A 13,916-nucleotide genomic window follows, 5' to 3' on the forward strand; every position below is an offset into this window, starting at 1 on the left:
CTGATAGCTGGTGGGTGTTACATGACTACAGTCCCCATCATCCCCCTCATAGCTGGTGTGTGTGTTACATGGCTAAAGCCCCCATCATCCCCCTGATAGCTGGTGTGTGTTACATGACTACAACACACATCATCCCCCTGATAGCTGTGTGTGTGTGTGTTACATGACTACAGCCCCCATCATCCCCCTGATAGCTGGTGTGTGTGTTTGTGTGTTACATGACTACAGCCCCCATCATCTCCCTGATAGCTGTTGTGTGTTACATGACTACAGCCCCCATCATCTCCCTGATAGCTGTTGTGTGTTACATGACTACAGCCCCCATCATCCCCCTGATAGCTGTTGTGTGTTACATGGCTACAACCCCCATCCTCCTCCTAAAAGCTGAAGTGTTACTGTCCATACCTTTCTGATCACGCACAGTAAACAGAGCAAGCGCAGAAACCACCAAATTCAGTACCACACAAAAACATGATACCAAATAAAACTACAGATCACGGCACAAAAAAAAAAAAAAGCCACCTCACCCCCCAACAAGACAGGCTAAAAGATAAAAAAAAGTGTTAGGAATCAGAATAGGACAATTTTTTAAGCCCATTTATTTCAAATAATGTAAACTTTATGTTTATAGTAATAAAAGTAAAGGAACATAAATTGGTTCATACTGACCTGGCAGTTGGGGTGGGGGGGGAGCATTTCTATTTTTGTTTTGTTTTTTTTAAATATAATTTATTAAGTATCAAATTGGTATCGAGCATTGAAAAAAAACGTTGGTATTGGTATCGAACTCAAAATTCTGGTATTGTGACATCACTAGACTACACAGGGGGGGCTCTCAAGTAGATGCACATGGGGCCATCTATATGGAAGACTGAACAAGGGGCCATCTATAAAGAGGCTACACAGAGGGGGGGGCATATACTATAAGGAATACACAGAGGGGGACCATCTATAAGGTGACTACAGAGAGGGGGGGCATTTACTATAAGGAATACACAGAGGGGGACCATCTATAAGGTCACTACACAGAGGGGGGTTGGTACTATAAGGGGGGTCACATGGAGTCAGCCTACCCACTAAACGAGGGTGTAAAGGGGCCAATACAGATGTGCAGTTTGTAGACAGATGAGGATGGTGCCAGAGTGAGGAGCCTAATATGTTTGTCTGGCCGATTCTGTGGATTCCTGGCTCAGAGAAGTTCTCAAAACGGCCCAGGGCAGATGGAGAAGATTAAAAGGGAAAAACTCACTTAAGAGAAGACGTCCCTTTTGAGTCACCTGATGTAACTGCACTGTAATGTATATGGTGTATAGAACCTGTGTAGAGCTGGCTGTACCTTTATATGACTGGATGAGGTGATAGTGACCTATGTACAGTGGATTACTGAGTAGCAGTGGTAGGGTTAGTCAGTATGTTGTGGGGATAGTCAGTGTGTGGTGGTTATATTTGTTACTTGTAATCTGGTACTGTGTTTTATTGGTCTCAGTATGCTGGATTTGGTCAGTAACAATATGGTGGTGATGGCAGTGGTTATATATATATGACAGTAGCATCACTTGGTTGTGAAAGGGGGGGGGCCAAGTTGGCCTCTCGCATTAGGGCCCAGGAGACATTAGCTACACCCCTGGCTGCGAGGGTCAAGAATGGCGGGATTTTTAATCTGAGATGGACTCAGGCGTGAGGGTAAGTAGTACACAGATGATGAGTGTGTTTTTTTTTTTTTAAGTAAGACTTAAAAAAAAAAAATCCGGCCTCCTCCACCCCTTAATAGCCGGCCATCTCTCACCTCTTTCCCCAGACCCATGACAGCATTGTCATTGACCCAGGGAAATCCAATCACCGGTATATATTCCTGTACTATACACAGAGTATACGTCTGTATATAGTACCAGAAGGATGGAATTATTAGAGGCATGGAATAAATAACACTAAATCAGTTTATTTCTCTCTCATCCAGCACAGCACTAGGAGCTGGTGCGGTCATGGATGGGAGGAAATCTGGTCACCGGTGTAACAAATCTCCTACATGCCTCATACAGCGCAGATCTTATAGCGCCTCCACCTACCTGTGGTGGTGCCAGCCTACTGGCTTGTTGTGCAGGGGTCCGTCCATGTTGTTCTTCCTGTCCTCTTCCTTCCTGCAGGTGCCGGTGTCCTTGGTGATGCTGAAGACTGAAGATCTGATGGTACTTGGGGGTCCGCTCTTCGTGGTCTTTGTTCTTTGGATCCTCTTCTGCCAGGTGCTCACGGGATCCGCTCGCTCCGATGACGTTGGAGTTGGTGTTCAGCCAAAGATCTTCGAGGTGACGAAGGAAAATCCTTGGAATTCGGCCTGGTCCTTGGGTGACAAGCGCTTCTTCTTGACCTCGTCTGCCTCCATGGTGGAAAGACGGAACTTCTCCCTCTTCTTGGTCTTCTTGGTCTTGCGCTGAGGCTTCTTAGATGGTTTACTTACCTCAGGGTTGTGTGGTGGGGTCATCCCGAGGGCTTCCACCGAGACCCAATCGATGCACTGGAAAAACGGATGTTCTCTGATGTTCTGGGCGACTCCCAAGCGCTGAGCAGGATCTCTCTGGAGGAGCTGGAAGGAGAAAAGCTGGGTGTGAATCTCTGGGAAGCTGTAAGTGACAAATCTACCATGTTATGCTAAAACTGCTCAATTCTACATCCACCTAGTTAGACCCATTCACCTTTCAGGGTCCTGGGAAAGCTATGTTGACACCAGGTCTTTTTTAGATTAAAAAAAAATTGCAGATTTCTACAATAACGACCGCACATAATATTCATGAACATTATATGCGGCCATCACTATACAATAACAGCAGTAATTCTGCCTAAAAAGACATTGTGGAAACATAGCCGTAACATGTACGATATACGTAACCTATAATAGTAAGACACTGACCTGTATGATGAAGTCTTCGGCGCCGGAGCTGGTGTCATCGAAGAGCGCTGGGTGGTATTCGCGTCGTCCGGTGACCATTTTGTTCATGATGACACCAAAGGAAAACCAGTCTGCTCCGGCGCCATATCCCTCCTCCGCCAGCATCTCAGGAGCCATGTAGCCTTTGGTCCCAGCGCATTCGGTGGCTTTTCGGTCTCCGAAGATGTTCTCAAGGGCGAGGCCGAAATCCGTGATCTTCACATGCCCTGTTTCCGCCACCAGGATGTTCTCGGGCTTGAGGTCTCGGTGGATGACGCCTCTTGCGTGGAGATACTGGATGCCGCACACGAGCTCAGCGGCGTAGAATCTTGCACTGGTGATGTTCAGCCGCCCGTTCGTCTTCAGGAATTGGTCGAAGTCCCCGCAGCTCACGTATTCCAGCCCAAGTAGAACAAGCATCTTGGTCTGGAATGCAAAGTCTGCGTGGACCAGGAAGGGGCTCCCAGATGCCAGCTGTAGCACTCGGTTCTCCACCATCACATCCGCCTCCTCGATGTCTTCTAGCAGGAGTCGCTTCATGATGACCTTCACCGCGAATCGTTGGCTGGTGACGATGTCTTCTGCCAACACGACTTTCCCGTAATTCCCTTCACCGAGCACATGGTGGAACTGTAGTCTCTGCCGGATGGTGCTAGAGATGGTGCTCTGGCTGCCGGATGGTCGGACACCGCTGGGACCTCCTAAAAGAGGGAAAATAAATGGGAGAGATTCTCACACTTGTAATATACATTATTCTCAAATCACACCAATTTGTAAAGAGAAACTAAGTGCAAAATCTTATTCTTTTCTGGATATACTTATGAGAGTGTTTGGTGCATTGGGGCCTGTACTTTACACCTCTTGGAACTGTCCCGAGCAGTAGCAAATCCCTATTGAAAACCTCTCCTGCTTTGGACAGTTCACAGACAGAGGTGGCAGTAGAGAGTGCTGTGGCCCGGGGTGCTTAGGTGGTATACAGAAGGAGGGCTCTGGTATATTCACTGGGGCACTTGTCATGGTGGCCAGAAGTGGCATTACCCACCCCCGGACACACTGGCACTGGGCTTTGTGGTACAATGTATGGTTGCAGGTGCGGCAGAGAGAAATGAGCACAGAGTCCAGCACTTCAACAAGGATACTGTCATTTCAGAAAACCTGAGACTTTTCAAAAGTTTTGATCGGTCCGGGTCTGATCAGTAGATAGAGCCAGGAGACGATCGCACTAAGCACGCTCCTCTCCCAGCTCTGTGTCATGTGATCAGTCGGGATTATAGTGGAGCTCTATGGTCTATGGACTGATCACACAGAGCGGGGAGAGGACAGGCTGCAGCGCGGTCGTCTCTCCCCGATTGTTCTCCTGATCAGTACTGGTCTCAACACCTAACATTTGAATGTCTTCATGACATGTGAAAAGTTTTCTGAAATGACAGAGACACTTTAAGATCTTCAGTGCGATACAAGTTCATGACAGCTTGCTAGGTGCAGCTACAGGTAGAGGTGATGCTGGAGGTAGTGACTGGTAGAAAGAAGGTAGGAGAAGTGTACGTGACATTAGAGAGGTATAGGGGCCGTCTTGGGGACCTTGTCTAATTAGACCTGTACTCTGCCGGGATAGTGTAGAACGTGACTTGTGACTGGAAATCCTTATACTCACGGTTAGCTGAGTCCCAGGCTTCATCAACTGGATACGACCATGAGGGGGCGATACTGTGTGCGACCCCCATTCCCATCCAATTGAGCTTGTGCACAGTACCGGCCTGGCGTAGTTATACCCATGGATACAGGAACTTCCAGCGGCAGAATGGATTTCATACCGTTCAGGTCGGCGTGCTTCAGGATAGATACACTTTATACAATGTTTCTCTCAGTGATGCCAGTCGTGCGGCCGAGACTATGGGTATGGACCCACCTGTTAGGCACCCGACTGCTTAGGGAGGGTGCATTCTGACTGTGCATGGCCCTGACACCATTTTCATTACTATCGTTCCGCGTCTGCCACCGCCTGAAAGGGTTAACACTGTGGGTGTCCCAGCCTCCATACTCCCCCCTCCCCCGGGACCGCTTGTCCTATGTCAGCTGTTCCCGGGTATTAAGGCCAATCAGAAGAAAAGGGGGGCGGGCGCAGCCCCTTACCTACAGCTCCGAGGTTCCGGTCCCGCTCAGTTCAAGGAAGCTCTCCTTAGCGTGGTTTCCTTGTGTTGTGTCCATGGCGGCTGCCGATGAAAACCTGCGGGCCGCGCTGCGGGCGCGCGCCCAGTCGGAAGGTGAGGGCTGGCTCCGCAGCTTTCTAGCGGAGTTTGGTCCCCCTCCGGTTACGCAAGATCCCCCCCGTGTGGTCCGGAGAGTCGGAGATCGGCGCGCGCTGTGCGCCCCCCGGAGCGGCTGAGTCCTAGCCCGGCACTTCCTGTTTCCGGTCGGGCGCGTGGGAGATCCCGGAGGACAGTTGCGTCGGCTGTGAGTACGGGCGGCGGAGTAACTCAGTCCGCAGCGTTAGAGGGCGCCGATTCCGCTCCCTTGGTAGTGCCCCCTCCGTTGGCTAGAGCCCGTTTAGCTTCCCCCCGGTCACCTATCAGGCCTTCAGCGGCTACCCCCCTCAGACCCCTTGCGGCTGCTGCGGGTCCCTCTTGTAGCCTGGGTGGCGGTATAGCTTGGCAAACCATGGGTGGCAGGGCCAGCGTGTCATCAGGGTCAGACGGTTCGCCCATCCCGTCGCGCCAACCCGTTGCTCAGTCGGAGACTGCGGGGGCCGTTGCAGAGGAGGTTCCCCCTACAGGGTTGGTCACCTCTCTGGATCTGTTTGCAGACAACCCCCCCGTTTTGAGAGAAGCCCAGCCCCCTCCCGCCACCATCGCTGCTCCTGCGGCGTTAGCACCCCCTCCTGCGATCGCTGCACATGGACCGCCTGTATCCAGGGCCTCGTCCGTTGTAAGCGGTGCTACTTCCACCAGGTCCAGATCCACGCGTTATCAGAGCCGTCGGCGCAGTAGGTCCAATTCCACGTCTTCATCACAGGACTCACGGCGCCACTGCCGTGGTGAGTCGCGTGGTTACCATCATCGGCGCTCCGGCCATCGTTCAGGAAGGTCCAGAAGTTCCAGGCGCTCGAGGTCCTCAAGGTGGCGTTCCCCCTCTTCCTCCGATGGGTATTCGAGTGTCTCCGAGAGGTCCGAGCGGCCTGAGGTACGTCACAGCAGAGGATCTTCCTCCCGTGGAAGGGCTAGCCTGGTGCCTGAGGTGCCCGCCCCTTCAGTGCCGGTCGCACCAACTTTGCCAGTGATCCAATCGGTTCAGCAGCCTGTGCCTCCATTGGCCTCCACTTCTTCTCCGGATGGAGTTCCGCACCCTTCACCCTGGAGCCAGCGAGGAGGGCATGCAATGCCCGGCCCATCTGTGGGAGTTGGTGGTCAGCAATTAATGTCCTTGGTGTCATCGTCGGTTACGCCGGCCACTTGGAGTAATCACGGTAAGGCGTGGGCGGAGTGGTGTGCACTGGTGGGAGCGCGAGAGGTATCATCCAGCTCCGCGAGCAGGTTGGAGGTTACTGTGGAATTCTTGTTGCGGCTCCGTGAGGCGGGGGTCTCGGGCTCCCTTGCGCAGCGTCGGCTTTCTGGCATTTCATTCTTTTTCAAGCTGATGGGTTGGGAGGACGTCACGAAAATTTTTTTGATACGTCAGGCATTAAAGGGTTGGCAAAAGGAGAATAGGCGGGTTGATATGCGCAGGCCCATATCGTACCGGCTGTTGGGTCAGATAGTCTCCGCTTGTCAGGAGGTTTGCAAGTCCTCCTATGAGGCAACGCTATTTGCTGCAGCGTTCGGTATTGCCTTTTTCGGTGCGCTGCGAGTGGGGGAGCTTCTCCCTCCCGCCAAATTAAAATCAGGTGGATTGTTGCAAGCAGATGTAGTGCGTGGCGCGGACGCGGTCAGGATTTGGGTGCGTCGGTCAAAAACGGATTGTTACGGACAAGGGGCGTGGCTGACGTTGCGTTCCGTGGCTGGCTCGGTTTGCCCGGTGGTTTTAGTCGACGAATTTTTGCAATGTCGCGCTTCGGGAGAGCAATTTTTCCTGCACGAGGACAGGTCCCCGCTGACGGTTTTTCAATTCAGGTCGCTTTTTCAGAAAATTATGGTGGCATTAGGTCACTCACCGAGGGAGTTCGGTACTCACTCGTTTAGAATTGGAGCCGCCACCGAGGCCGCCAGGGCGGGCCTGCCAGAAGGGGACATCATGAGAATTGGGAGATGGCGGTCGGCCTGTTTTGCGCGTTACATACGCCCGGAGTTATTGTTATGAATACTTACATTTTTTCTTTTCCAGGTGTGATCCCTCCTGTGGTATGGATAATCGGGCATTCATACGTCTTCAGAGCGAGTCAGAGAGCGGATATTCGGCCGGGCGGACGGAACCTTGGCTTCAGGAGCATAGCAGTTCATTGGCGTGGGATTAAGGGCCTCCAGTGGTCCCAGGTGTTACCTGAGGTGATGTCTGTTGCCAGCCTCGTGGCGGGCCCGGTCATACTGGTAGTCCACGCGGGGGGCAACGATCTGTGCCAGCTGAAGGTTGGGGAACTAATGACCCTGATGCGAGCGGATGTTGAGCGATTCGGGCCGCTGTTTCCGGAATTGGTTTTGGTCTGGTCGGAGATCGTGCCCCGAGTGGTCTGGCAGTATGCTAGGGACCCCGACGCGGTGGAGAGGGCCAGGCGGACCCTTAATGCTAGAATGGCTCGGTTTGTTCGCTCCAGGGCTGGGGTGGTCGTGCGTCACAGGCAACTGGAGGGCGATAATAGGGGGCTAATGTCATCTGATGGGGTACATCTGAACGAAATTGGCACGGATATTTTTCTTTCAGGTCTGCAGGATGGAATTGAGCAGGCGCTTTATTTGCTGGGTGGGGGTCGGAGCCCAGTGTAGGGGTACATGGTCTCCTCCGTGGCGGAGTTGATTGATGGTAGCTGACCGGACGCGCACGGTGGGAGTCCGCCGTCGGTGCACCGGTAGCAATAGATATGCAAGTTGGCACGAAGTGCCCGGTTGGAAAAAAGTTATAAGTGTTTTTCAATAAATCAGCTGTGGCCGATCTTCACCCAGCAAAAAAGTAAAAGCAGATTGTCGTTATTTCAGGCGGTGGGGATGATGGCTTATGTTTATGTTCTACTGTTTCCTGTGCACAGTCTGTTAGGCACCTGACTGCTTAGGGAGGGTGCATTCTGACTGTGCATGGCCCTGACACCATTTTCATTACTATCGTTCCGCGTCTGCCACCGCCTGAAAGGGTTAACACTGTGGGTGTCCCAGCCTCCATACTCCCCCCTCCCCCGGGACCGCTTGTCCTATGTCAGCTGTTCCCGGGTATTAAGGCCAATCAGAAGAAAAGGGGGGCGGGCGCAGCCCCTTACCTACAGCTCCGAGGTTCCGGTCCCGCTCAGTTCAAGGAAGCTCTCCTTAGCGTGGTTTCCCCTCCCTCCCTCCCTTATTTGACTTTTGTTAGACGTTTATAAAAAAAAAAAAAAAAAAAAAAATGAGAGACATCGTTTCTTTATAACTGGGTTGGTTAAGTAACTTTGTTGGCGGTCTTTTGCTGATTTGAACATGTTAACAGAAAAGTGGTTCTTTAAGTCACAGCTGGCGGAGTTGATTGATGGTAGCTGACCGGACGCGCACGGTGGGAGTCCGCCGTCGGTGCACCGGTAGCAATAGATATGCAAGTTGGCACGAAGTGCCCGGTTGGAAAAAAGTTATAAGTGGTTTTTCAATAAATCAGCTGTGGCCGATCTTCACCCAGCAAAAAAGTAAAAGCAGATTGTCTGTCGTTATTTCAGGCGGTGGGGATGATGGCTTATGTTTATGTTCTACTGTTTCCTGTGCACAGTCTGACTTCTGTATAGGGCTGGTAGCAGGTATGAAACCTCAGACTTCAGCCTCTCTGCTGCCACCTGTGGCTGTTCCGGGAGCTGCAGGGCTATAGAAGCTCTGGTCCTGGCACAGTGAGATATTGCAGATGCTGCTATGTGCAGCATTAGATATACTGATCCTCCCCTTATTGTCTATTCTATTGTATTTTAGTATTAAAATAGACATTACATCTGGGGAAGCCGCCTGTCAGGAGCTGCAGCCACCGCACAGTGACGCAGAGCGAGCGGGGAGAGCTGTCAGTCACTGGTCCCTCTGCTTCTCTGTCCTGCGGCTGCAGCTACTGACAGGCGGCTTCCCCAGATGGAAGGTTTATTCTGATACTAATATGCAGGAAAATAGACAATGAGGAAAGTTCAGATATCTAACTGCAGGGGCCGGGGCTTCTGAAACGCTGTAGTTCCCAACACAACCACTGGGGGCAGCAGAGGGGCCATGTTTCCCCCTTATTGCTGCCAGTCACTAGAAATATGTAAAAAACAGAAATAAATTACATTTTCTTTAATAAAATTATAGAATTGTATGAATAAAAAAAGAAGAAGAAGAAGAAGAATTACCCCCTTGACCTATAATATACCGAATAATAATTTTTATTTTCTTTTTCCAATTAGAAATATAATAGAAGATACTGAACATATTGGGGGTTGTAGTCCCGTCCAAACAAATCCAGTGGTAATAGACAAAAAGAAGAGACAGAGAGAATGGGGACATAGTTATCAGACGCACAAAGCACAGAGATCTATTGCTATAAGTGTCTGGCTATATGTTACTGTGTGTGAGGGGGCAGAGGCCATGGCATACTGTTACACTATACATATGGGATGGGACAATCTCTGGGGGCGCTGTACTAGATTATACAGCACTGCTAGCACTATGAGGCCGTGTTCACATTATCACTTTATCAGCTCCTGACGTACATGATAAAGCAGCACTGAGGCCACTAATGGTTTGTACCCCCCAGTATGTTACATTCTATAGTTATAGGGGAACTCCGGAGAAATAATATTTTCAAATCAACTGTGTGAGAAAGTTATACAGATTTGTAAATTACTTTTATTTAAAAAAATAATTATCAGCTGCTGCATGTCCTGCAGGAAGTGGTGTATTCTTTGCAGTCTGACACAGTGCTCTCTGCTGCCACCTCTGTCCATATAAATTCTTCGGGCGAATGGCGGAGTGCATGTGAGAAATCCTACTGAATCTATGGAACAAGCGTATTCTCAAGTGAAGTCCACGGCATGAACTCCGCTTGAAATTCCTCGCTAATTCCATAGTGTGAACAAAACCTCAGACTGGAAACAATACAACAAGACTCCCCTAATGTCATGTGAAAAACTACTGCGGAAATGACTTTTTTTCCATCCTAACCCCCCCCCCCCCCCTCCCAAAATAAGATGTTTTATAGACTGCAGAAAATCCCCAATAACAATGACAGCTCAGCCCATAAATAACAGCCGGTCATACAGCTCTGCTAATAGGAAGAGAAATAAGTTACGGCTCTTAGAATGGCGTGCAATAAAAACTCTATTTTTTTTATAAATTTACTAAAAAAAACACTAAAATATAAAAAAAAAAACTATACATATGTGGTGTCACTGCGCTCGGACTGACCAACAGAATAAAGATAATTGTTATTTTTACTCCATAATTTAAAAAAAATCATGGAAATGTCTATAAATAACCCCAGATCTTTATTGTTTTATTTGCATTTTTCTTAAAAAAAATAAACAAAAAATAATTTATACAATGTTTGTTCCCAATAATGGTCTCTATAAAAACTATAACTTACCCCACAATAGACAATATACAATACACAACACATGATACACGATATACAATATACAATACACGATATACAATATACAATATACAATACACGATATACAATATACAATACACGATATACAATATACAATACATAATACACGATATACAATATACAATACATAATACACGATATACAATATACGATACACGATATACAATATACGATACACGATATACAATATACAATATACAATACACGATATACAATATACAATATACAATACACAATACATGATACACGATATACAATATACAATACATGATACACGATATACAATATACAATACACGATATACAATATACAATACACGATATACAATATACGATACACGATATACAATATACAATATACAATACACGATATACAATATACAATATACAATATACAATACACAATATACAATATACTCGGCCTCGTACAGCCACACAGAAGAAAGAATAAAACGTTATAAAGAATGGAACTTTTTTTTTATCCTTTTTTAAACCTAAGGAGTTCTGTCAGTAACTTAGGGGTAAAACAGACGTAACGCATCAGAGCTGAAAGAACCAACAAGATTTACTAAAGACACAGATTTAAAACTTACAATAAAAAAGTGACATCTTTGGGGTTTTTCCAGTTTTACTTTGACTGTTAAAGGGGTAGTTCACAAAAAAATATTTTCTTTCAAATCAACTGGTGGCAGAAAGTGCCAAAGATTTGTAATTTACTTGTAATACAAAAATTTATAGTCTTCCAGTACTTATCAGCTGCCGTGTGTCCTGCAGGAAGTGATGTATTCTTTCAGTCTGACACAGTGCTCTCTGCTGCCACCTCTGTCTATGTCAGGAACTGTCCAGAGCAGTAGCACTGTGTCAGACTGGACAGAATACACCACATCCTGCAGGACATGCAGCAGCTGATAAGTACTGAACTGCAAGATTTTTAAATAGAAGTAAATTACCAATCTATATAACTTTCTGACACCAGTTGATCTGACACTTTGAATCTGTACAAGCTGGAGCAGGTGGATATATAGTTTAATGGGAAAATATTTAGTGTAATTTAATCCTAAATCCCTGCTCCTTCTCTGGTTAGCCATCCAGTGGGCGGTCCAACTCAGGGATTGACAGTCACAAACTGACAAGCCCAACTTTATTCAGGCTCCAGATTATGGCACAAGGCTCCTACAGCTCCCATGCACCTGACGGCTATCTTCACACAACGCATCTTTTGTATTAATCACAGCAGTTGTTGCCGATTTGCAACAACGGCCGTGATTAATACAAAAGATACATTGCATAGAAGTCAGAGGAATCCCGGCCGGAGTATATACACATAGGAGATTTATCAAACATGGTGTAAAGTGAAACTGGCTCAGTTGCCCCTAGCAACCAATCAGATTCCACCTTTCATTTTCCAAAAAGGCTGTGAGGAATGAAAGGTGGAATCTGATTGGTTGCTAGGGGCAACTGAGCCAGTCTCACTTTACACCATGTTTGATAAATCTCCCCCCCCCATAGTATACACTCCGTCCGGGATCCCAAACGGCCATGCGAAAAACATATTCATTGAATAGCGGCCGCAGAGACATGTCAGTTCTAGTTTGGGGTAAAACAATGTAATATTCTTATTTATCACTTATTAGTGCAGAATTGTTCATGTAGATGAAAGCCATCAGAATATAGTAAAGCGATCACAGTGGCTGACGCTATATGTATAGATATACTGTATATAGATATACTAGACCCTTCTTTTTCCTTATATCCTCCATCGTTGGTATATTTAATTGTAAAACTTAGTGTCATGATTTGGGGAGTCTATGGTACATTATAAGCCCAACCCTTATACTTTAGGCCACACCTCTACATTTTAGGCCACACCTCTTTCCTTTTGCCACACCTTTTTATAAAATACACAATAAATCTGGTGGCAGTGTGGCCGGTGTTTTGGAGAAATTAGAGCAATAATTCAGGCATAGTAACCCCCCCCCTCCCCCATTATAATTGAGTCATAGAGGCCATAGCTGGGACTGGCGGCCGTCTCGTAACATCAATGGGAAAGACTGCTCTGAGTACATGATAACCCCCATATGTCCCAGGCATATACATATATACGTGTACATATAGGGGTGTACCTGAGCCGGCCTGGTCTTCCTGCTTTTCTTCTTTCTTCTGGATCTTCATTGGTGGCTTCTTCTCTTCCACTGCAGAATCCAGGATGTGCCTCTTCTTGGCCTGTCTCTTCCCCGCCATGTCTTCCTTCTTCTCCTGTCTGGCCTCTCGATGGTTGGACTTCTCAGAGCTCCTCTTCCTCCTCCGCTGGCTCTTCAATGAAGTCTTCTCATCGTCCGATGAGTCCAAGATGGGCCCTCTCTTCCTCGCCATGTCTTCCTTCTTCTCCTGTCTGGTCTCTCCATGGATGGACTTCTCAGAGCTCCTCTTCCTCCTCCGCTGGCTCTTCAATGAAGTCTTCTCATCGTCCGATGAGTCCATGGTGCATCTTGGTGTCTTCTCAGAGCCCAAGGTTTCCCGTCTCCTCTTCCTCCCTTGGCTCGTCACTGAAGTCTTCTCATCGTCCGATGAGTCCAAGATGAGTCTACTCCTCTTCCTCGCTGCCTTTCTCTTCACAATCTCCTCCTGGTCCTCCATGTTGGCGCTCTGCCTTGGTCCAGTAAACAACTCTCTCTGTCTCCTAGCAACAGTCACTGATAACATCTCTGCTGCCCTGGCCGCATGCATGGCAATGGTCATGTGATCAGTGAGTGATCCCATTCACCTCTATGGGCTATAGGGATATGGATTACAAGCAGTATAATGGCGGCTTCACTTTGGTTCCCACTAGGACTGACTCTACATGTATAGGTGATAGAAAACCATTGGGAGATTTATCAGCCGTCTTATAGTGAGATTTTCCTTATTGTCCATAGTAACCAATCACAGCTCAGCTTACAAATACTGATGAGCGCTGATATAATAAAAGCTGTCCTGTTATTGGTCCTTGAGGACTGGAGTTGGGGAACACGGCCTTAGAAGCCTGGACTATGCATTGGTCAGTATGCTGTAATACTATGTGTATAGCCGTGTACTGTACATTGCTGATTCCCTCTTACAGTTTGTCTATGGCAGAATATACCAGTGTAGCCTCATTGTAGCCTCAGAGGCCGCAGATGGCCCCATGGATGACATTACAGCAAGTCTCTACCCAGTTCTGTCACTGAGGCTGTTTGGACACTGGAAGTAACTGGCACACGGCTTTTACCCTCTAGATGCCACAG

At 47.9% G+C, this 13,916-nt stretch overlaps 1 protein-coding gene across 1 annotated transcript; it reads right to left on the reverse strand.

The window, feature by feature from the left end:
* Positions 1-2,284: 2,284 nt before the first annotated feature.
* LOC138789142 (protein kinase C delta type-like) lies at positions 2,285-13,290 on the reverse strand. Its single transcript, XM_069967748.1, has 3 exons — positions 12,777-13,290; positions 2,906-3,624; positions 2,285-2,581 (listed from the first exon to the last, which is right to left on the reverse strand). Exons 1-3 carry the CDS (start codon positions 13,288-13,290, stop codon positions 2,285-2,287), a joined length of 1,530 nt encoding a protein of 509 aa, XP_069823849.1.
* Between the last annotated feature and the right edge of the window lie 626 nt (positions 13,291-13,916).

Source organism: Dendropsophus ebraccatus, chromosome 4 (assembly GCF_027789765.1).
Source record: "Dendropsophus ebraccatus isolate aDenEbr1 chromosome 4, aDenEbr1.pat, whole genome shotgun sequence".
Classification (NCBI taxonomy): domain Eukaryota; kingdom Metazoa; phylum Chordata; class Amphibia; order Anura; family Hylidae; genus Dendropsophus; species Dendropsophus ebraccatus.